The sequence below is a fragment of the Nicotiana tomentosiformis genome, chromosome 2 (genome assembly GCF_000390325.3).
Source record: "Nicotiana tomentosiformis chromosome 2, ASM39032v3, whole genome shotgun sequence".
In the NCBI taxonomy this organism is placed as follows: Eukaryota; Viridiplantae; Streptophyta; class Magnoliopsida; order Solanales; family Solanaceae; genus Nicotiana; species Nicotiana tomentosiformis.
Window position 1 is genome coordinate 15,758,257 of NC_090813.1, and position 16,125 is coordinate 15,774,381.

Here is a 16,125-nt window from a genome sequence, read left to right on the forward strand (position 1 = left end):
GCAAGCAATACAAGCATGCGCAAATCATGCCGAGGTCGTACGACCCAATCCAACAAATATTTAAACTGTGCACTGCTAGAGGGTCGAATGATGCGAACCATAGATGCATTTATTTACTACCGAGGCGCTCGGCCCGATCCACAAATAAGAGTTATTTTCAAGAAAACACAAGTTTCTCATTTACACTAAAGTATCTCGTACAAACCTTCAAGTAAGTGAATTTAACCTTATACAATTCTTTTATCAATTTCTATCATGACTAAGTGATTATATTAGCAAGTAAGGGCACGAACATTCCAAGTATAGCATGATACGGGTCCTAAACTACCCGAACAATAGCATAATAGTAGTTATGTACGGACTCTCGTCACCTCGTACGTACGTAGTCCCCACAATTAGGTACAAACATTTATTTAATTTACCTATGGGGTTAATTCCCTCTTACAAGGTTAGAAATGAGACTTACCTCGCTCCGAAGTTCCATAACCGGCTCCCAAGCCATTCAATCAACTCAAATCGATGCCCAACGCTCCAAAACTAGTCAATAAATGAGGAAATCCATAAATATATACTCTAATACTCATTATAATCCAATTTACAACAATTTCCAACTCCGTTTGAAAAGTCGATAAAAACCACTCTCTGGCCCACGTGCCCGAATTCCGAATATTTTCGAAGATAAACTTTACCCATAAACCCACGAACTCAAATATATAATTTATTCTCAATTCTATACCCAATTTCGTGGTCAAAATCCAAAATATCAAATTTTAGGTCTTCTACCAAAACCCCCACAATTCATACTAATTTTCATGTTCTAATCCATGTATAATTCATGTATTTAACTCACAAATGAGAAGAGACCACTTACCTAGAATTGCTTGATGAAAATTCCCTCTTCAAAAGTTCCAAAAATCGCCCAAGCCGTGTGAAAATGGGTGAAATGAACTCAAACCCTGCTTTTAAAATATTCTGCCTAGCCCGGGTCCGCCCTTCTTCGCGATCGCGGGAGTGCCTTCGGGATCGTGAAGGCTAAGCACACTGCCTCCGCATTTTCCTCTACGCGACCACACACAAGCCCACGCGAACGCGATGTTCTTTAACCCAACACTTCGCGATCGCACTCCTCCTCACGCGATCGCGATGAGCAAACGTGTAGCATCATGCCATCCCTCATTCCTTCTTCGCGAATGCATTACCACAGCCGCGTTCGCGTAGCACAACTACCCACCGCACCGCAATCGCAGGTCCATCATCGCGACCGCATAGCATATTTCACAGTCTCCCCCAAACAACTCTATATGATCGCGGACTTCCACTCGCGATCACGTATAAGGAAACCAGCAACAGTCATGACAACAACTTCAGCAGATCCCTCAAGTCGAATTTCAATCCGTTAACCATGGCCCTCGGGACCTCCACCAATCATACCAACACGTCCCAAAACACATTACGAACTTAGTCGAGCCTTCAAATCACATCAAACAACGCTAAAACTATGAATCGCACTCCAATTCAAGCTTAATGAGCTTTAGAACTTCAGACTTCTATATTCGATGCCGAAACCTATCAAATCACGTCCGATTGACCTCAAATTTTGTACACAAGTCACGTTCGACATTACGGACCTACTCCAACTTCTGTAATCGGAATCCAACCCCGATATCAAAAAGTCCACTTTCGGGTCAAACTTCTCGAAATCGTCCAAATTTCCAATTTTTGCCAATTGACGTCAAAATGACCTACGGACCTCCAAATCCACATCCGGATGCGCTCCCAATACCAGAATCACCATACGGAGCTATTCCCAAACTCAAAATCCCAAACGGACGTCGATAACATTGAAATGCACTTCGACCCAAATTTATGAAATTCTTCCAAAATGCCAACTTCCACAATAGGCGCCGAAATGCTCCTCGATCATCCAAAACCCGATCCGGATACACGTCCAAGTCCGAATTCATCATATGGACCTGTTGGATCCTTCAAATCCCGATTTCGAGATAGTTTACATAAAAATTCAACCTTAGTCAATTCTTCCAACTTAAAGCTTTCGAAATGAGAATTTTCTTTCCAATTCAACTCTGAACTCCCCAAAATTCAATCGCGATCACGCGTACAAGTCATAATACCTGAAGTGAAGCTGCTCATGGCCTCAAACTGCCGAACGACGCGCTAGAGCTCAATACAACCGGTCGAGGCGTTACAGGGAATAGTGAACCATCCAGTTTCATTACCGGGCCGATTCCGATTATTCTTTACTGGGTTAATCGGTTCCGGGCTTCTTCAATGCAAAATTTAACCAGAATAGTTCTGGGTCTAATGTGCTGGGCCGGGCCGAAATTATTTAATATTTTTTTATAACAATCGTCAACTTTATAAAATTAAAAAATTAAAAAAATAGCCATTGAACCGGTCCGGTTAATCAGTTCCCATGTGACTTGACCATAACGGGTCGTTTCGGTCCACTTAACCGATACCAAAAAATTATCCGGCACAGTTCGGTCCCCGTCCCAACCCAACCCTACCCGGCCCCTTACTACCGGTCCGATCCGGGCTAAAATAGGTCTGGGCCGGACCGAGCCCATTTGATAGCTTTATGTAATACTAGTTTTAGTGGTTAATTTATTTTTACTTTATTTTTTAAAAATGTGATTAGTGCCAAACTATAATAGGTCACATGGCACAATAGCAAAAACACTGCATTATTATTATTACACATACCGCCAAAATAAAGCAAAAGCAAAGAAAAAGAAGAGAAAATGATCCTCTATAGCCCCTCAAAATTTTAATAGTCCATATTTTTCTTCATTGACATGAAATGTCCCTCCGCCCCAAACATATTACATCTAATAGCCCGAAATGTCTATTTTGTATATTTTTTGTATAGTGACAGTTTATTTTATATATTTTTTGTATAGTGACAGCCTATTTTGTAAATATTTTGTATAGTAACAGTCTATTGTATATAAATTGTATAGTGACAATCTATTTTGTATACTTTTTGTATAGTGACAGTGTATTTTGTATATATTTTGTACAGTGACAACCTATTGTATATAAATTGTATAATGACAGTCTATTTAGTATATTTTTTGTATAGTGACAGTCTATTGTGTATATATTTTGTATAGTGACAGTCTATTTTATATAAATTGTATAGTGACAGTCTATTTTGTATATTTTTTGCATAGTGACAATCTATTTTTGTATATATTTTGTACAGTGACCGTCTATTGTATATAAATTACATAATGACAGTCTATTTAGTATATTTTTGTATAGTAATAGTCTATTTTGTATATATTTTATATAGTGACAGTCTATTTTATATAAATTATATAGTGACAGCCTATTTTGTATATTTTTTGCATAGTGACAATTTATTTTTGTATATATTTTATATATTTTGTATAGAAGAATTTGGCAAGGTAAGATGAATTTTTTTATAAAATAAGAATGGAAGTGACAGAATAAAAAAAAGTTTTGGCCTGAAAAGAAGTGTTGAGAGTTTGTATTGTTGATTTTTACTACAATTTCTTTTTCTCTTTGGTGAATGATTTGTTTTCCAGAAGAAGATACGAGAACGGAGATTGGTAGAGATGTAGTAAACGAGATAAATTGGAAGAAGAGGAAAGAATGCAAGAAAATTTTGTACTTTGGTGACTAGGGAGGACAAGATGGCACGAGAAATTTTATCATGTGTGAGACATGATACGTAATACTTGTGTGAGAATAATTTTTTTGTGTGAGAAAAAAAAAGTTTGCTGACGAAGTTGATGGAGTAGTGATAATTTTTTGTAGTGGAAGATGAAATGGTTTGAACTTTGAAGTACAAGGAAGAAAGAAGGTGTTATAAATTTTTTTCAAAGAAGAAAGAATGTTTATTTTTTTAAGAACGAAGTTAGGAAAGAGATTGCAAAAAGTTAATAAAGCGACACCATAGGACCCATTTTTCCATTTGTCAAAATTTAAGAGGAGCCTCACATATAGAACCAACGTAAAATTTTTCGGGAAGCACAAATATGTTGGTTAACATATTTTAATTTTTGGCTACAAGTTTTAATATAGAATTATAGGCTAGGCGGCTGTTTATAGTTTCTGCCGAATGGCTAACTTTGTCAAAAGCTCGAAAAAGAAACTTCAATTATGGCTCATAGAGTGTATGTGTGTGGTGAAATTAAACAAGCATCCTTTTACATTTCATATTTCTTTTTTGTTGTTATTTTGGTAACTGTTTTTATTAAAATTTGCATAAAATTGTTGAAACTATTAATAAATCTTTAATTATTCTTTAAAAATTTATATTTTACAAGAAATTAGTATTTTTTCCAGACAAATAGCCTGTTTGGCCGAGCTTTTCCTAGTTGAAAAAAGTGTTTTTCTTTTAAAGTTAAAGTATTTGGCCAAGCTTTTAGGAGAAAAAATGCTTTTGAGTAGAAACAGAAATAATTTTGGAGAAGCAGAAAAAAAGCACTTTTGAAAACTTTTTTTGAAAAGCATTTTTGAGAAAAATAGAGTTAGAAACACTTTTTAAAAGTTTGGCCAAAAACTAATTAATATTTAGAAGTTAGCCAAATGTAAATTCATTACTTTTGTAAAAAGCCCTTTCGAGTTTGGAGCTTGTCTAAAACGAGATTTTTACACAAATAGCCGGCCATATTAATTTTTTTTTTTTAGTTATATACATAAATTATATATTAATTATATATAATTATACATATGTAATATATAAATTATCTATATATTGTATATTCGTTGGCTATTTTTAGTTTAAGTGATGGAGTGAGCGACTATTTGAGTTAATTTCTAAAGCATTTCCATTTGTAGCGCACACACTTTTGTCCTGAGCCGATCTGATTTGGGCCGCTAACTTTTGCTAGTTCCCCTTGAAATATCTGCAAACGGTTACTTGCTGCCACGTTTATTACAGGAAACAGCTTGAAGTGAAGAGGAGAGTAATAATAGAGTAGTAAAACGCTAAGAGTTGAGGAGAGCAGAGCAGAAAATGGGCAACTCTCAATCTTCATCCACGAATCCGCGATTTGCTTTAGCAAAGAGGTGGCAATTTCTGTTTAACACTACAACTGGTTACCCACTTTGAATATGTTTGATCAGTTTAAACTCAAAACGGATTTGATAATCTTTTGTAGAGCATTCACCGAGAAGAAACTGGAAGACCTGAAATCGATGTTCGATTCGCTAGCTGCACAATCTCAAAGCAATGGAAATTACATTTCTCCTCCTGTTTTCAAGGTGCTTCCTCTCAATTTTATGTCTCGTCTGTTAAATTTTCAGTTTTTTTACAATTAAATCATGAATTGGGTATTTATGCTTGTATAGGGTTATATTGGAGTTGAAGGGCCGTTGGGTGATAGAATGTTCGATTTGGTCACTCAGAAACGTAAGGATCAAAAACTTACATTTGAAGACCTTGTGATTGCTAAAGTGAGTATTTTTCATCTTATTCCTTTATTGTTATTGCTTTTATGTGACACAAGTTCTTTTTTAGGTTGTCCCAATTTTACCCTTAATGACATAACTTATTTGTACCTACGTGGTATAAAAGTTCATTATTTACTTAAGGCACCATCACTCATTTAAGAGACAATTGCTTGGACATGTGACCTAAAATATATAATGAAAAGAACACATTTTCCTTCACATATCCATGACTTTTCGAGTAGGAGCTTAAGTGTATGATATGATCCATTTCATTATTGTAACATGTCATAGTTGTTATAATAATAGGACGAACAACTTTCATAATTTGCCCCTTTGAACATTATTAACTAATAATAACCTCAATATTGTTACATCGTAATGGAAAAGGTACATCTACAATATGAAAACTACATACGAATTTGTTCACATATGCTCTCAGAGTATATCTAGTTCCAAGCCTGGATGAAAAAGAGGGTTGTGTTAGGTTGATGATCAGTGTAAAAAATTATCAATTGCGTTGAATCCTTTATCCTCATGGTAATGTTCTCTCCTTAGCACGCACTACATTGGCATTAAGGAGTACAAGCAAGGATTCTCATATCATGCACGGGTGTGAGTAAAGAAATTAGTTCCATCAGAGTGCGTGGATATGATGCTAGATAAGAAGGATTCCCCATCATACTGGATGAATAGATTAAATATGTTATTCCAAGATAGTGAATTTCAAATCGGTAGTGGTATATAGGCTGATTGACATGGATGTCAAAGATTCTTTTTAGTTAGGTACCGAGAAGTAAATGAAATTAATGTCTACCTTAAAGAGGAGAAGAACCAATATTGCGTGTCTATAAGAGACTTGGCCTGCATGAAGGAAGGTTAGAGAGATTGACCAACAAGCTAAATAAGCTGTGGTACTATGGCTTGTGGGATCGATAAAAGTAGGCGCAGGATGGAAATAATGTTGAGCTGGGACCTATAGATAAAGTTTTAGAAGTAAAGAGAATTGGTGATTGGTTTATCTTGTTATGATTAGTGAGGGAAAGAAAACAAAAGATATCATTAGTGCATAGGCTTCACAAATAGAATTGTGTGAGAAAAATAAAACTAAATTTTGAGAAGATATGGATCCGTTGGTACGCGGAATTCTAGGTGACTGACAAATGTTTATAGGAGTAGACGAGAATGGATATGTGGATAGATATGTGACAGCGCTTGCCGAGTACATAACAAGTATTATCATACAAGAAATGGAGAAGGGAAGGTTTTAGAGTTTTGCGTTAGCTTATTATCTAGTTTTAGGCTTTTAGCTGAAACCTAATATAAGGAAAGAGAAGAACAATTGATATTTAAGAGAGGAGGCAACCATAGCCAAATAAACTTCATTCTTACTAAAAGAAGCGACAATTCCATGTTTAAGCATGGCAAGGTTATCCTATAAATAAATAGAAAAGGACAGCAAGGTTATACAAGGAGAACACCTAACCATCCAAAATAGTCCGGTGGTCTTGCATGTAAAACAAAAGAATGGAGCAAAAAAGGAGAAGAGTAATATGGAACCAGATTTTAATGATGAGCACTAGAAGACTCAACTCACAAAATATTCATGAACAAGCTATTGGAGGGTGGAGAATGGGACTTAAAAGTTGAAGCAATATCTACAGAAGGAAATGCAAGTTACATGTTTACTGCATTTGAGCGCAAATTCCACTTTTATAAGATTGCATTCCGCGCTAGCTCGGATAGAAGCCCCAAAAGAATGCAATGATAAATAGGGAAGAGATGTAGAGACTGTCTCCATGAATTATTAGCCATAGGCAGCTCCAACTGCAGTCCCTATACTCAGGGTAGTAATTACTGAAGCATGATCTACCTACGTTGGTAGGATTCTCTGGATAAGCTTAATGGCTGAGCTAATTTAGGGCCGAGCTAAAAGGGATGAAGAGATGTTTTAGCACAAGACTTAAGACTTAATCAACTGCTAGTGTTTCTACTTTCTTGTGTCCGTCATACCCCTAAAACGACCAGAATAAACCTCTACAGTGTTATCTTTTACTTCTGAAATTTGAGGTCTCTCTGGAAATTCTTGCCTTCTCCTTGTGTGCCATTTCAAGTTTCTATCAGCATATTGATGTTCTCCTCGTGGACATCCGGAGTGAAAAACATAGTTGTAGAGAACGGTGTTATATTTGCAAACTGTAATTCATTCAGATAACCATTACCCTTTAATCCTTTACTGCATAAATATGGACATGTATCTGTCTATCGGTGAAGTGAGGATCATTCTGTCTCTACCTGTGAAGCTTCTATTGCAAGTAACAAATGAAAAAATATGAACTCATGATGTATGCATCCACTTTTCATATTGCAGGGAACCTATGAAAAAGGGACAAACAATGATATTGAAGAGTTTATCTATCAGTTGTTAGATGTCTTTGATGATGGAATTGCTGGAAGGTAGAGCAATAAGCGTTGATATATTTAAGGGCTATATATAGTTTGGTCCCTCCAGATAGTTTTTTACGTGTAACTATGCTCAACTTTCTAAATGTATTAATTACCTCTCAATTCATGGGTTAAAATAAAAGTCCAAACTAACTTTATAATGGAACAGACAACTCTACCAGCTCAAACTTCATATTTACGAAAACCAAGGGCAAAGGTTCTCACTGTAGGTTGGTTGACGGCATAGAGTGCTGTCAAGTGTGGTGTGGGGATCAGGTTTTGGGTAAAAGGCCGGGCTAGAGATCTTTGAAGATTTATGTGCTAAACTACAGTTATTTTTAGTGTGAATGCTCTCCTAAAAGTACTAGGACTAAGGTGGTACACTTGTCATTAATTTGGATTAAAAATCAACTTTTGCTTTGCCCCATAGGACTAAGGTGGTACTCTATTTTAAATGCAATTTTTTTTGTTTTCCAATTTAAGTTTAACCACCCTTTTCTACAGAAAAATAACTGCTTCGTGCAGTTGAGATAATTTGTGCGTTTTGGCTCATTTGAGGCAGTTCTTTTTCCTTCCACCACTCGGAGGGCCTGGGATTATACATTCATTTTAATTTGGCCTTCTTTATGTTGAATTGAGATTTGGTATTCTCTCTATTAATATTATGCTTTGTTTTATTTTATATTAATATTTTTTTTTCAATTAAGGTGTTTTAGTTTTAACATTGATTCGAAAGCTGCAATTTGACATCTCACTATCTCTTGGACTACTTTTGAAATGATAATTATGAGAAGATGATCATTATCAAGATGCTAAAGTTACAGAGAGGAGAGGTCTTAGTAAAGAATGATTGATCAGAATTTCTAAATATGCTGTCAATGAAGACCGGGCAAATGTTAAATAGAACTGGCAAGCAAAATGAAAATCTCGAAAAAGATTGTGATGTAAGCCTCTTGAGGAAATAGGGATTTCAGGCTTGTATTTCATTATTAAAAACTAATGGGGAAGTTGGTATTGTCACAATCATTTGTATGTATGTACATATTTTACTTGACCCAACATATCTTTGTCTCACTCATCTTATTCTATACACGACTTCTTTTTTTTACCATTATCTTGATTTATGCAAAGTTCTTCATAATCAACAGATTATCAGACTTTGTAAAAATGTTTCTTCTAGTCATCCTCAGCCATCCTATTTCTTTCCTGCAGTAATCATAGTATTATCACTCTTTTTCTAAGTTGTTCGGACTCTTCACTTTCGGTGCCACACCCAGTCGACATAACACGATGTGGGTGTGGGCCTGGGATACGTACTTGATTTAATCAACCGATTTTGGGTACTTTTAACCAAAATCGGCGGAGAAATTTTGGAAAAGATACAATGATTTCTAAAATCAAAACAAAAGCTAAGTGAAAATTGAAGAAAATGGAGTACCTTTTATATAGAAATTTCTATGTCAGCCCTTTTCCTTTTATCTCCTTCTTGGATTCTCCTCTTTATCAATAGGTTTTCCTTGTTGAAATATCTTGTAACTTGTAAGTTTTCTAATGTCTCATAATTTAGACATATTTTTTAACTCTATTTTCAGATATTTGAATTAATTTTAGCCGAACCCTGCACCCGTATCCATACCTGGATCCGTATTCTCGAATTTTAAAATTTAGATTGTGAAGGATCCGACCTCTAGATCCGCACCCGTATTGGACACCCGCACTGAGCAACTTAGCTCTTTTTAATATGTGCATACCTCCTGTGCATCCCCCTGGGTATTCCTCGTCTGTAAGCTTCACATTGATTGATCCTCCCAACCCCTTTCTTGGGTTGTCTTTCGCAGGTAGTTCTCCCTAAAATGATGCCAGCAAAGAATTACAACTAAATTTGTTTTGCAAACTTTAACTATTTTACCTTGAAATCCTTGTGAAGCACTTGATACAAGCTTAACCATCAGGTTAGTTGCAGAGTCAAGTGATGCTGGTTGTCCTTGATATTGCTACCTTTCCTCTGTAATAGTCAAGTAAAATAATTACAAGAAGAGAGGACGGGCAGAGCATTACACTCCGTGAGATGCTAATATTTAATTTCAGAATGAGGCAACCATGCTGCACCTGCTTTTGGCTGGATAGGGTCGTGATGTTTGTTCACCAGACTTGAAATATCTGGGATTGGACCCTTTTCGTTAAAAATTATCCCTACTTTTTGAGGTGGAAGTGACATAAATTTTATTTCTGAAGAATGGATCTCCATTGAGGAGAAGGAGGAGGTTCCAGCATTATTCTTCAAGATAGATAACATAAACTTGCGGTGCTTATTGATAAACTTTAAGTAGCATGTACATACAGTTGTTGAATCAAAGGGGTTGACCATAACTTTGGCCCTTTGGGGAATTTCCAATAGCCTCTTTCTGCAAAATAATATTCTATGATGGAAGAGAAATGGTTTCTTCTTCGATTGCTTTCTATGGCCTAGAAGCCCTCCTTGTAATTGGAAAGAGCATACCATCTGGCATTAGATGATGTATTTGTTTCCTTTATTTCAATAGTTGTTGTCAGATGAAAGGTTCCTTTTTTTTCCAGAATCTCTTTTATCCTTATATGGAACAGATATATGTCGAATGAGAAGTTTTTTCTTCAGTTTGTGAGCTTGACTACTTAAACTTGGATGTCAAATAGATACATTGAGGCTCTCCTAAAATAACCCCTGCCTAGTCCGGTTTTAAACATTTAACTTTTAATTATCATTAAAAATAATTCTAGATCCTCTTCTTTTTCTTTTTTTCTTTATATAGATATCCGTACTATTGAACACCGAAAAGAGAATGATAAAAGAAAACCCAGCAGTATTGTTTCTCCTTTATGGTGGTAAATACATCTCTGGGATCAATTTGCAGATCTGATCTTGAAGCTGTCTTGACTGCAGTACTCAGAAATATATCTTCTCATGAGAGCCATCAATCTGAACCTAGTTCAGAGAGGGAAGTTCTTGACATTTTCCTGAATGCTGCAAATTTAACAACGGATGATAAACAATGTGCTGAAAGTTATATTTCTTTCGAGGAATTTAGAAGTTGGTGTGCCCGTCTTCCATCAGTAAGGAAGTTTCTCGGAAGTCTGTTGTCTCCACGTGATTCAGGTTTCTGCTTTACAGTCATCTTGTGTTTTTCTAATTTGTATTTCCACATTTTTTCTTGTTATTTGTAGTTTCTCTAAAACATATTGGACATTGCTTACTGGGTGAATTTCTGTGGGCTTGAATGTTGGCTTTTCTATTTGGTTCCACTTCTACATTCTCTGAAACTTCCATGACAATTATGCATGATACTGGCCTTTGCATGTAATAGACATTACTTGTGTTTTCTCTGAAATTTATATGTTATTATGCATAATTCTAGAGTTCTGTTAAATATGCTGAGTCCTGCAACTGGTGTAGTTGCTGTTATGGGGATTCTTATAACAGTTTAGCTTTTCAGTCTGCCACATTTATATGAAAGCAATAGAATTTGATCTTGGGGAATGAGGGAAATACACGAGGGTGGTAGGATGCTTTGTGGCTATCATGGTCAATGAAATAAGGAATTGGGTAATGCTTGTTTCGATGTAATTTTCTTACTCTCAGAAAGATCATTTCTGTATAGGAAGTGGTGTTAAGATTATTCCTAGAGCAGAGTCAAGGACAAGTTCATCGCCATGCTTCCCTAAGCTTGTGAAGGACTCCTCAAATATGTCCTATTCCTTTGTATCCATATACCAGGGGCGAAAACTTTATGATCACCTGATTCACAAAGGGTTTGATCTAACAGGGCCCTTACCTTTTCACGAACTCTATAGTATTTTTGATGGTTGTGCGCATTGCAAGGTTAAGGGAGGAGGACGTATCCAGTCAGAACCATTTTCTTGCGCGTTGTCATGTTATCTTTTTCCTCCTTATAAAGTACTTTGTCGTGTTCTCTTTTACTTTGTGTATGTGAGTTTCACAAAGCATAGCCGCTCTTAAATCCGGATGAAGAAGGAGGTTGCAGTAGGCTGGCTGCCAATGTAAAAATAGTCTGTAACTATGTTGAATCCTCTGAAAACTTGGATATAGAGGAAGCAAGGATGCTAGTATGGAGTCAGCCTATTAAAAAAATTATCAGTTTTTCTCAAGCTGAAATTGAAAAATCTTCAATCATGTAAATGAAAGATTAAGTTCAGTTTGAACATATTTTTTCATCATGTATCTCTCTGATAGTTTAATGATACTCTGCTTATTTTGAGTATTGCTTCCTTACACATACAGGATGCTAATGTGGCACGGATATACAACCCTCCTCCCTCCCCCACACAGCATATGTGAAATCACATTATTTTCTCAAATTTAAGTTGAAAAATCTTCATTCATGAAATGAAAGAGCAATTTTAGTTTGAGGATTTTCTTTGTCATAATAACTCTTCTTGCTAGTTTTATGCAGCTTTCCAGTAGAATAGGTATAAACCTAATTCTTTACTTATAACCACTCTAGAATATTGTCAGTTACACATATCAGTTTGTATATGGAAATCTGGTTGTTTGTATTCATAATTGTCATTCCACTTCCCCATCCCCAGGCACGCAAAAGGGAAAAAAACACGGTAAAATATTTTCACAGTTGCAAAAACGTAGTCAAGTTAGGTGGTATGCAGTGATTACTAATCTATTAGTATTTCTTTTGCAGGCTCTGAGGTTCCTGTGCTAATACACCCGGAAAATATTGATCCTGCTGTACTATTGTTAAGAAAGGAATATGCTTGGCATATAGGGGGGGCCCTCCCACAAGACGAGCTGCATGAATGGAGACTTTTGTATCACAGTACAGTACATGGACTAAGTTTCAATACATTCCTGGGGAACATTTCGTGAGTGGCTTCATGTTAGCTTAGAAATGATTTTCTTATTTGAGGATTAACTATCAGTATCTTTGATCTCATTAAGATCTTTAAATTAGCTATAGTTAGGCTAAAAGATTTTTTGGTAGCCATCTTGTTTCCATCATTATTTTGGGCTTGACAGAAAAAATTTCTCAGCTTATCAGATCACTGAATATGCTTATAGTATCATCTTTCAGTTTATCCTAACTTCCACTTGCACAACTTGCTAAATAGATGCCATTTTTTTTTTATATCAGTTGCGAAGTTAACCTACGTATTGTTAGTACAATGGACTTTGAAATATCAAGTAGTATAACATGCATTTCTCCAATGGATTCCAGGCAAAACTAACTGCATTTCGTAACTATAGAAGCTTCCCTAAGCTATCTGCCAGTTGCATTGATAATCCAGCCTCTAAGAAGCTAGGACATTTATTTAAGATGGTGATAGGGCATTGCATATTTCTCATTGTCCACACCACTCTCCCTTTGAGATCCATCACCCTCGTCCACCCCTACTCTTTTGTGGGTGGAGTTTTCCCTACTCGGACCTAGCTTGCTGGCATTTCATTTCTGCATCCTCTCCATGGGCATTTAGCCTCGATAAGTTTCAAGAATCACTGAATATCTTCATAAACTTGCATAAACAGAGTCTCAAACCCATTCAAGAAACTAATAAGGTGTCTATAACCCAACTAGAGGAATCCAAGGATGATTCGAGAATTGGTTGTTGAATACGTGGAATGGCTATTGACAACCACAAAGAGATGTTATGCGCATGAATCCTATCACAGGATTCACAACATACCATCTTGCATGCAGCATTGATTCTTCTAGCAGCTAAATGATAAATTTTGGGCGCATACTGATGCATAAATGCCATCACTCTTTCCTCTCATTTTTATGTCTGGTTGCTGTAGTATCATTCTTTGAGCCAAGTGTTAAACTCTTTTATCCAAGTATTAACTCCCAACTTGGACTGCAGAAATGACAAAGGACCAACTTTATTGATAATAAAAGACAAGGAAGGTTATATTTATGGAGGTTATGCTTCTCAACCATGGGAGAAGCATGCTGATTTTTATGGGGACATGAAGTCTTTCCTCTTCCAGCTATACCCGAAGGCATCAGTATACCGTCCTACTGGAGCGAACACTAATTTACAGTGGGTAAGCTTCTGAACCTTTTGAAACAATTGATATCATTTAACTTTATTCATATTAGCTGTCAAAAGAAATAATGGATTCACTTGGTATCATTGGAGAAGGCCTCCTCTTGTTCAAAACTTCAAAGTTCCTCCAACTCTTAAAAACTTTTCCTATTATCCCGTGGGCTCTTCATTTCTCAAGTTGCAACTCGTTGCTACTGGTTATTACCTATTGCCCCCATTTGACCATAAGTGATCCTTGACGGATTTTGGATTTCGAAGCTGGAGGTTTATCATTCTTCTTTTGCCTTCTGAGACTTGGGAAGAGACGAAAATGTATCAATATTTTTGCAAGTTATCTCAGTGCAGTAGTATACATATTGCAAGTTCTCTCAATGCAGTAGTATACATACTTTTTTCTTATGAAGGTAGTGTCCAAGTCAACTTGTGTGCACCTCGACTATTTCAGGTATATGTTACCTCCCACCAGCATAGGTAGCGGGTAACTCCGCCTACCAAAACATAGGCAGATGGGAAGAAATCACCTAGTGTTTCTTGCCTCCGCTGGGATTTGAACCTGAGACTTCATGGTTCAACTCCCACTTCATAGACAACTAGCCCACACCCTTGGGTGCTGAGAATAGATACCATTTAATCATAGTTAAGTGAGAATACTGTGTATGAAAGACGTATGTCTCGCATCCATTAGTTTTGTGTAACCACCAGGTGGTGTAGGTTTTTATCAAGTAGTTTATGTGCTCTCCTGAAACACCTACATGTCCTACTTTTATCCGGAATTGTTCACGTAGAAGAACAGCTTTTAATATATCTCCTGCCTCACAACATTGTACAGTAATCTGGGAAATGTACACTTGACAAAAAATTTGCTCCGTCAGTGTTACTTGCTTTCATTGCATGAGTGGTTTGGATTTCCATTTTGATTATTGTTCACATAGTTGGGAAATTAGAATTTTCAGAATTTAATTTTCCTGGTTCATGTAAATCCCTTGAGCCTGGATGTTTATATGCTGAAACAATAACTACTTGCAAACTTGAATTTATTTATCAACTCTTGAATTACTAAGATGTTTAAGCTCTTATCTTTTGGCAGTGTGCTATAAATTTTAGTTCTGAGAGCATTCCCAATGGCATTGGTTTTGGAGGACGAGTGCACCACTTCGGCTTGTTCATCTCAGCTAACTTTGACCAGGGGCATACTTTCACCTGCACTACCTTTGGCAGTCCTAGCTTATCAAAGACCCAGCAGATCTTCCCGGAAGTGATAGAATGCTGGGGAGTCGCAATAAAAAGAGCTCAAGACGATAATCATGATCGACTTAAAGGTACTGTGTTAGACAGATTTAAAGAGGACCGCCATATGCTTAACATGGTTGGACTTGCCAATTCAAGTCAGTGATGTGCCTGCGTCCCCTCATACTTATTTGAAGTTGAGGCACTTGTTGCTTCTGCTCAAGTCAGCATGGTTTGGCTTGCGTATTCGAGAGTTTATCATCTTGCATGTAGTTTAATTATGTATTGTGTTATTACTATGAAGTGAGTAGAAAATTGATAGATGTGTTATCTTGTGAAATAAAACATCATGTGTTATTTAATAGCATCTTCAATGTAACACTCTTCTTCAGGTGCTTTTGGCAGTTAAATGCCTTATACAGTTATATTATTGCCCAAGTAGTTGGTTGAGCCTCGAGGGATAGACAAGTGTAACAAAGGAACAGATTCATTTGATTGTGATATCATACATGTATATTTCTACATCCAAATATGTGAAGTAAAGAATGATATTTTCTGGGGAACTTTTGGAAACATCAAAGATCTTCATCCGATTCAGCCGCGTATAATAGTTAGAGATTAAACGTACATGCAGAAAGGGTTTCTCTGGGCAAGAAACCTTTACCCTTGCCCAAATTTTTCTTCTGTGAATTTGCAGTATCTATAAAGTTTAGGACTATTTTGGCTTAAAGAAAGGCCAAACTAAACCATAAACTTAAAAAAAATAGAATGGGAAATAGCTTCTTGGGAGAATGCCACATGATGATGAAGTTAAATAGAAATCATGGGCAGCTCACTCTTTGGTACAAGAGGAACGAATTCATTCCATACTTTGGAGATTATCCAACTTTAAGAAAAGTGTGCGTCCTATCAAATATAGGGTAATAAAAGCAATTCTTATCACCAATAGCCTATACA

At 36.4% G+C, this 16,125-nt stretch overlaps 1 protein-coding gene across 2 annotated transcripts; it reads left to right on the plus strand.

Moving 5' to 3' along the window:
* The first annotated feature begins 4,840 nt into the window (after positions 1-4,840).
* On the plus strand, positions 4,841-15,698 carry LOC104094808 (uncharacterized). Of its 2 annotated transcripts, XR_011413700.1 has the most exons (9): positions 4,841-5,061; positions 5,154-5,256; positions 5,344-5,448; positions 7,814-7,899; positions 10,779-11,020; positions 12,579-12,759; positions 13,756-13,939; positions 15,029-15,572; positions 15,633-15,698. XR_011413700.1 is itself a non-coding variant. In XM_009600804.4 (8 exons), exons 1-8 carry the CDS (start codon positions 5,009-5,011, stop codon positions 15,332-15,334), a joined length of 1,260 nt encoding a protein of 419 aa, XP_009599099.1. In that variant the 5' UTR covers positions 4,841-5,008; the 3' UTR covers positions 15,335-15,606. The 2 variants fall into 2 exon arrangements, 1 of the variants encoding a protein (XP_009599099.1); XM_009600804.4 differs by lacking the exon at positions 15,633-15,698 and having other exon boundaries at positions 15,029-15,606.
* Positions 15,699-16,125: the final 427 nt, after the last annotated feature.

Coding starts and splice junctions, on each gene's coding strand:
- LOC104094808 (XM_009600804.4), top strand. CDS start 5,009: ATGGGCAACTCTCAATCTTCATCCACGAATCCGCGATTTGCTTTAGCA. Junction 11,021..12,578: donor GTTGTCTCCACGTGATTCAG/GTTTCTGCTTTA, acceptor TTTCTTTTGCAG/GCTCTGAGGTTCCTGTGCTA. Junction 12,760..13,755: donor ACATTCCTGGGGAACATTTC/GTGAGTGGCTTC, acceptor CTTGGACTGCAG/AAATGACAAAGGACCAACTT.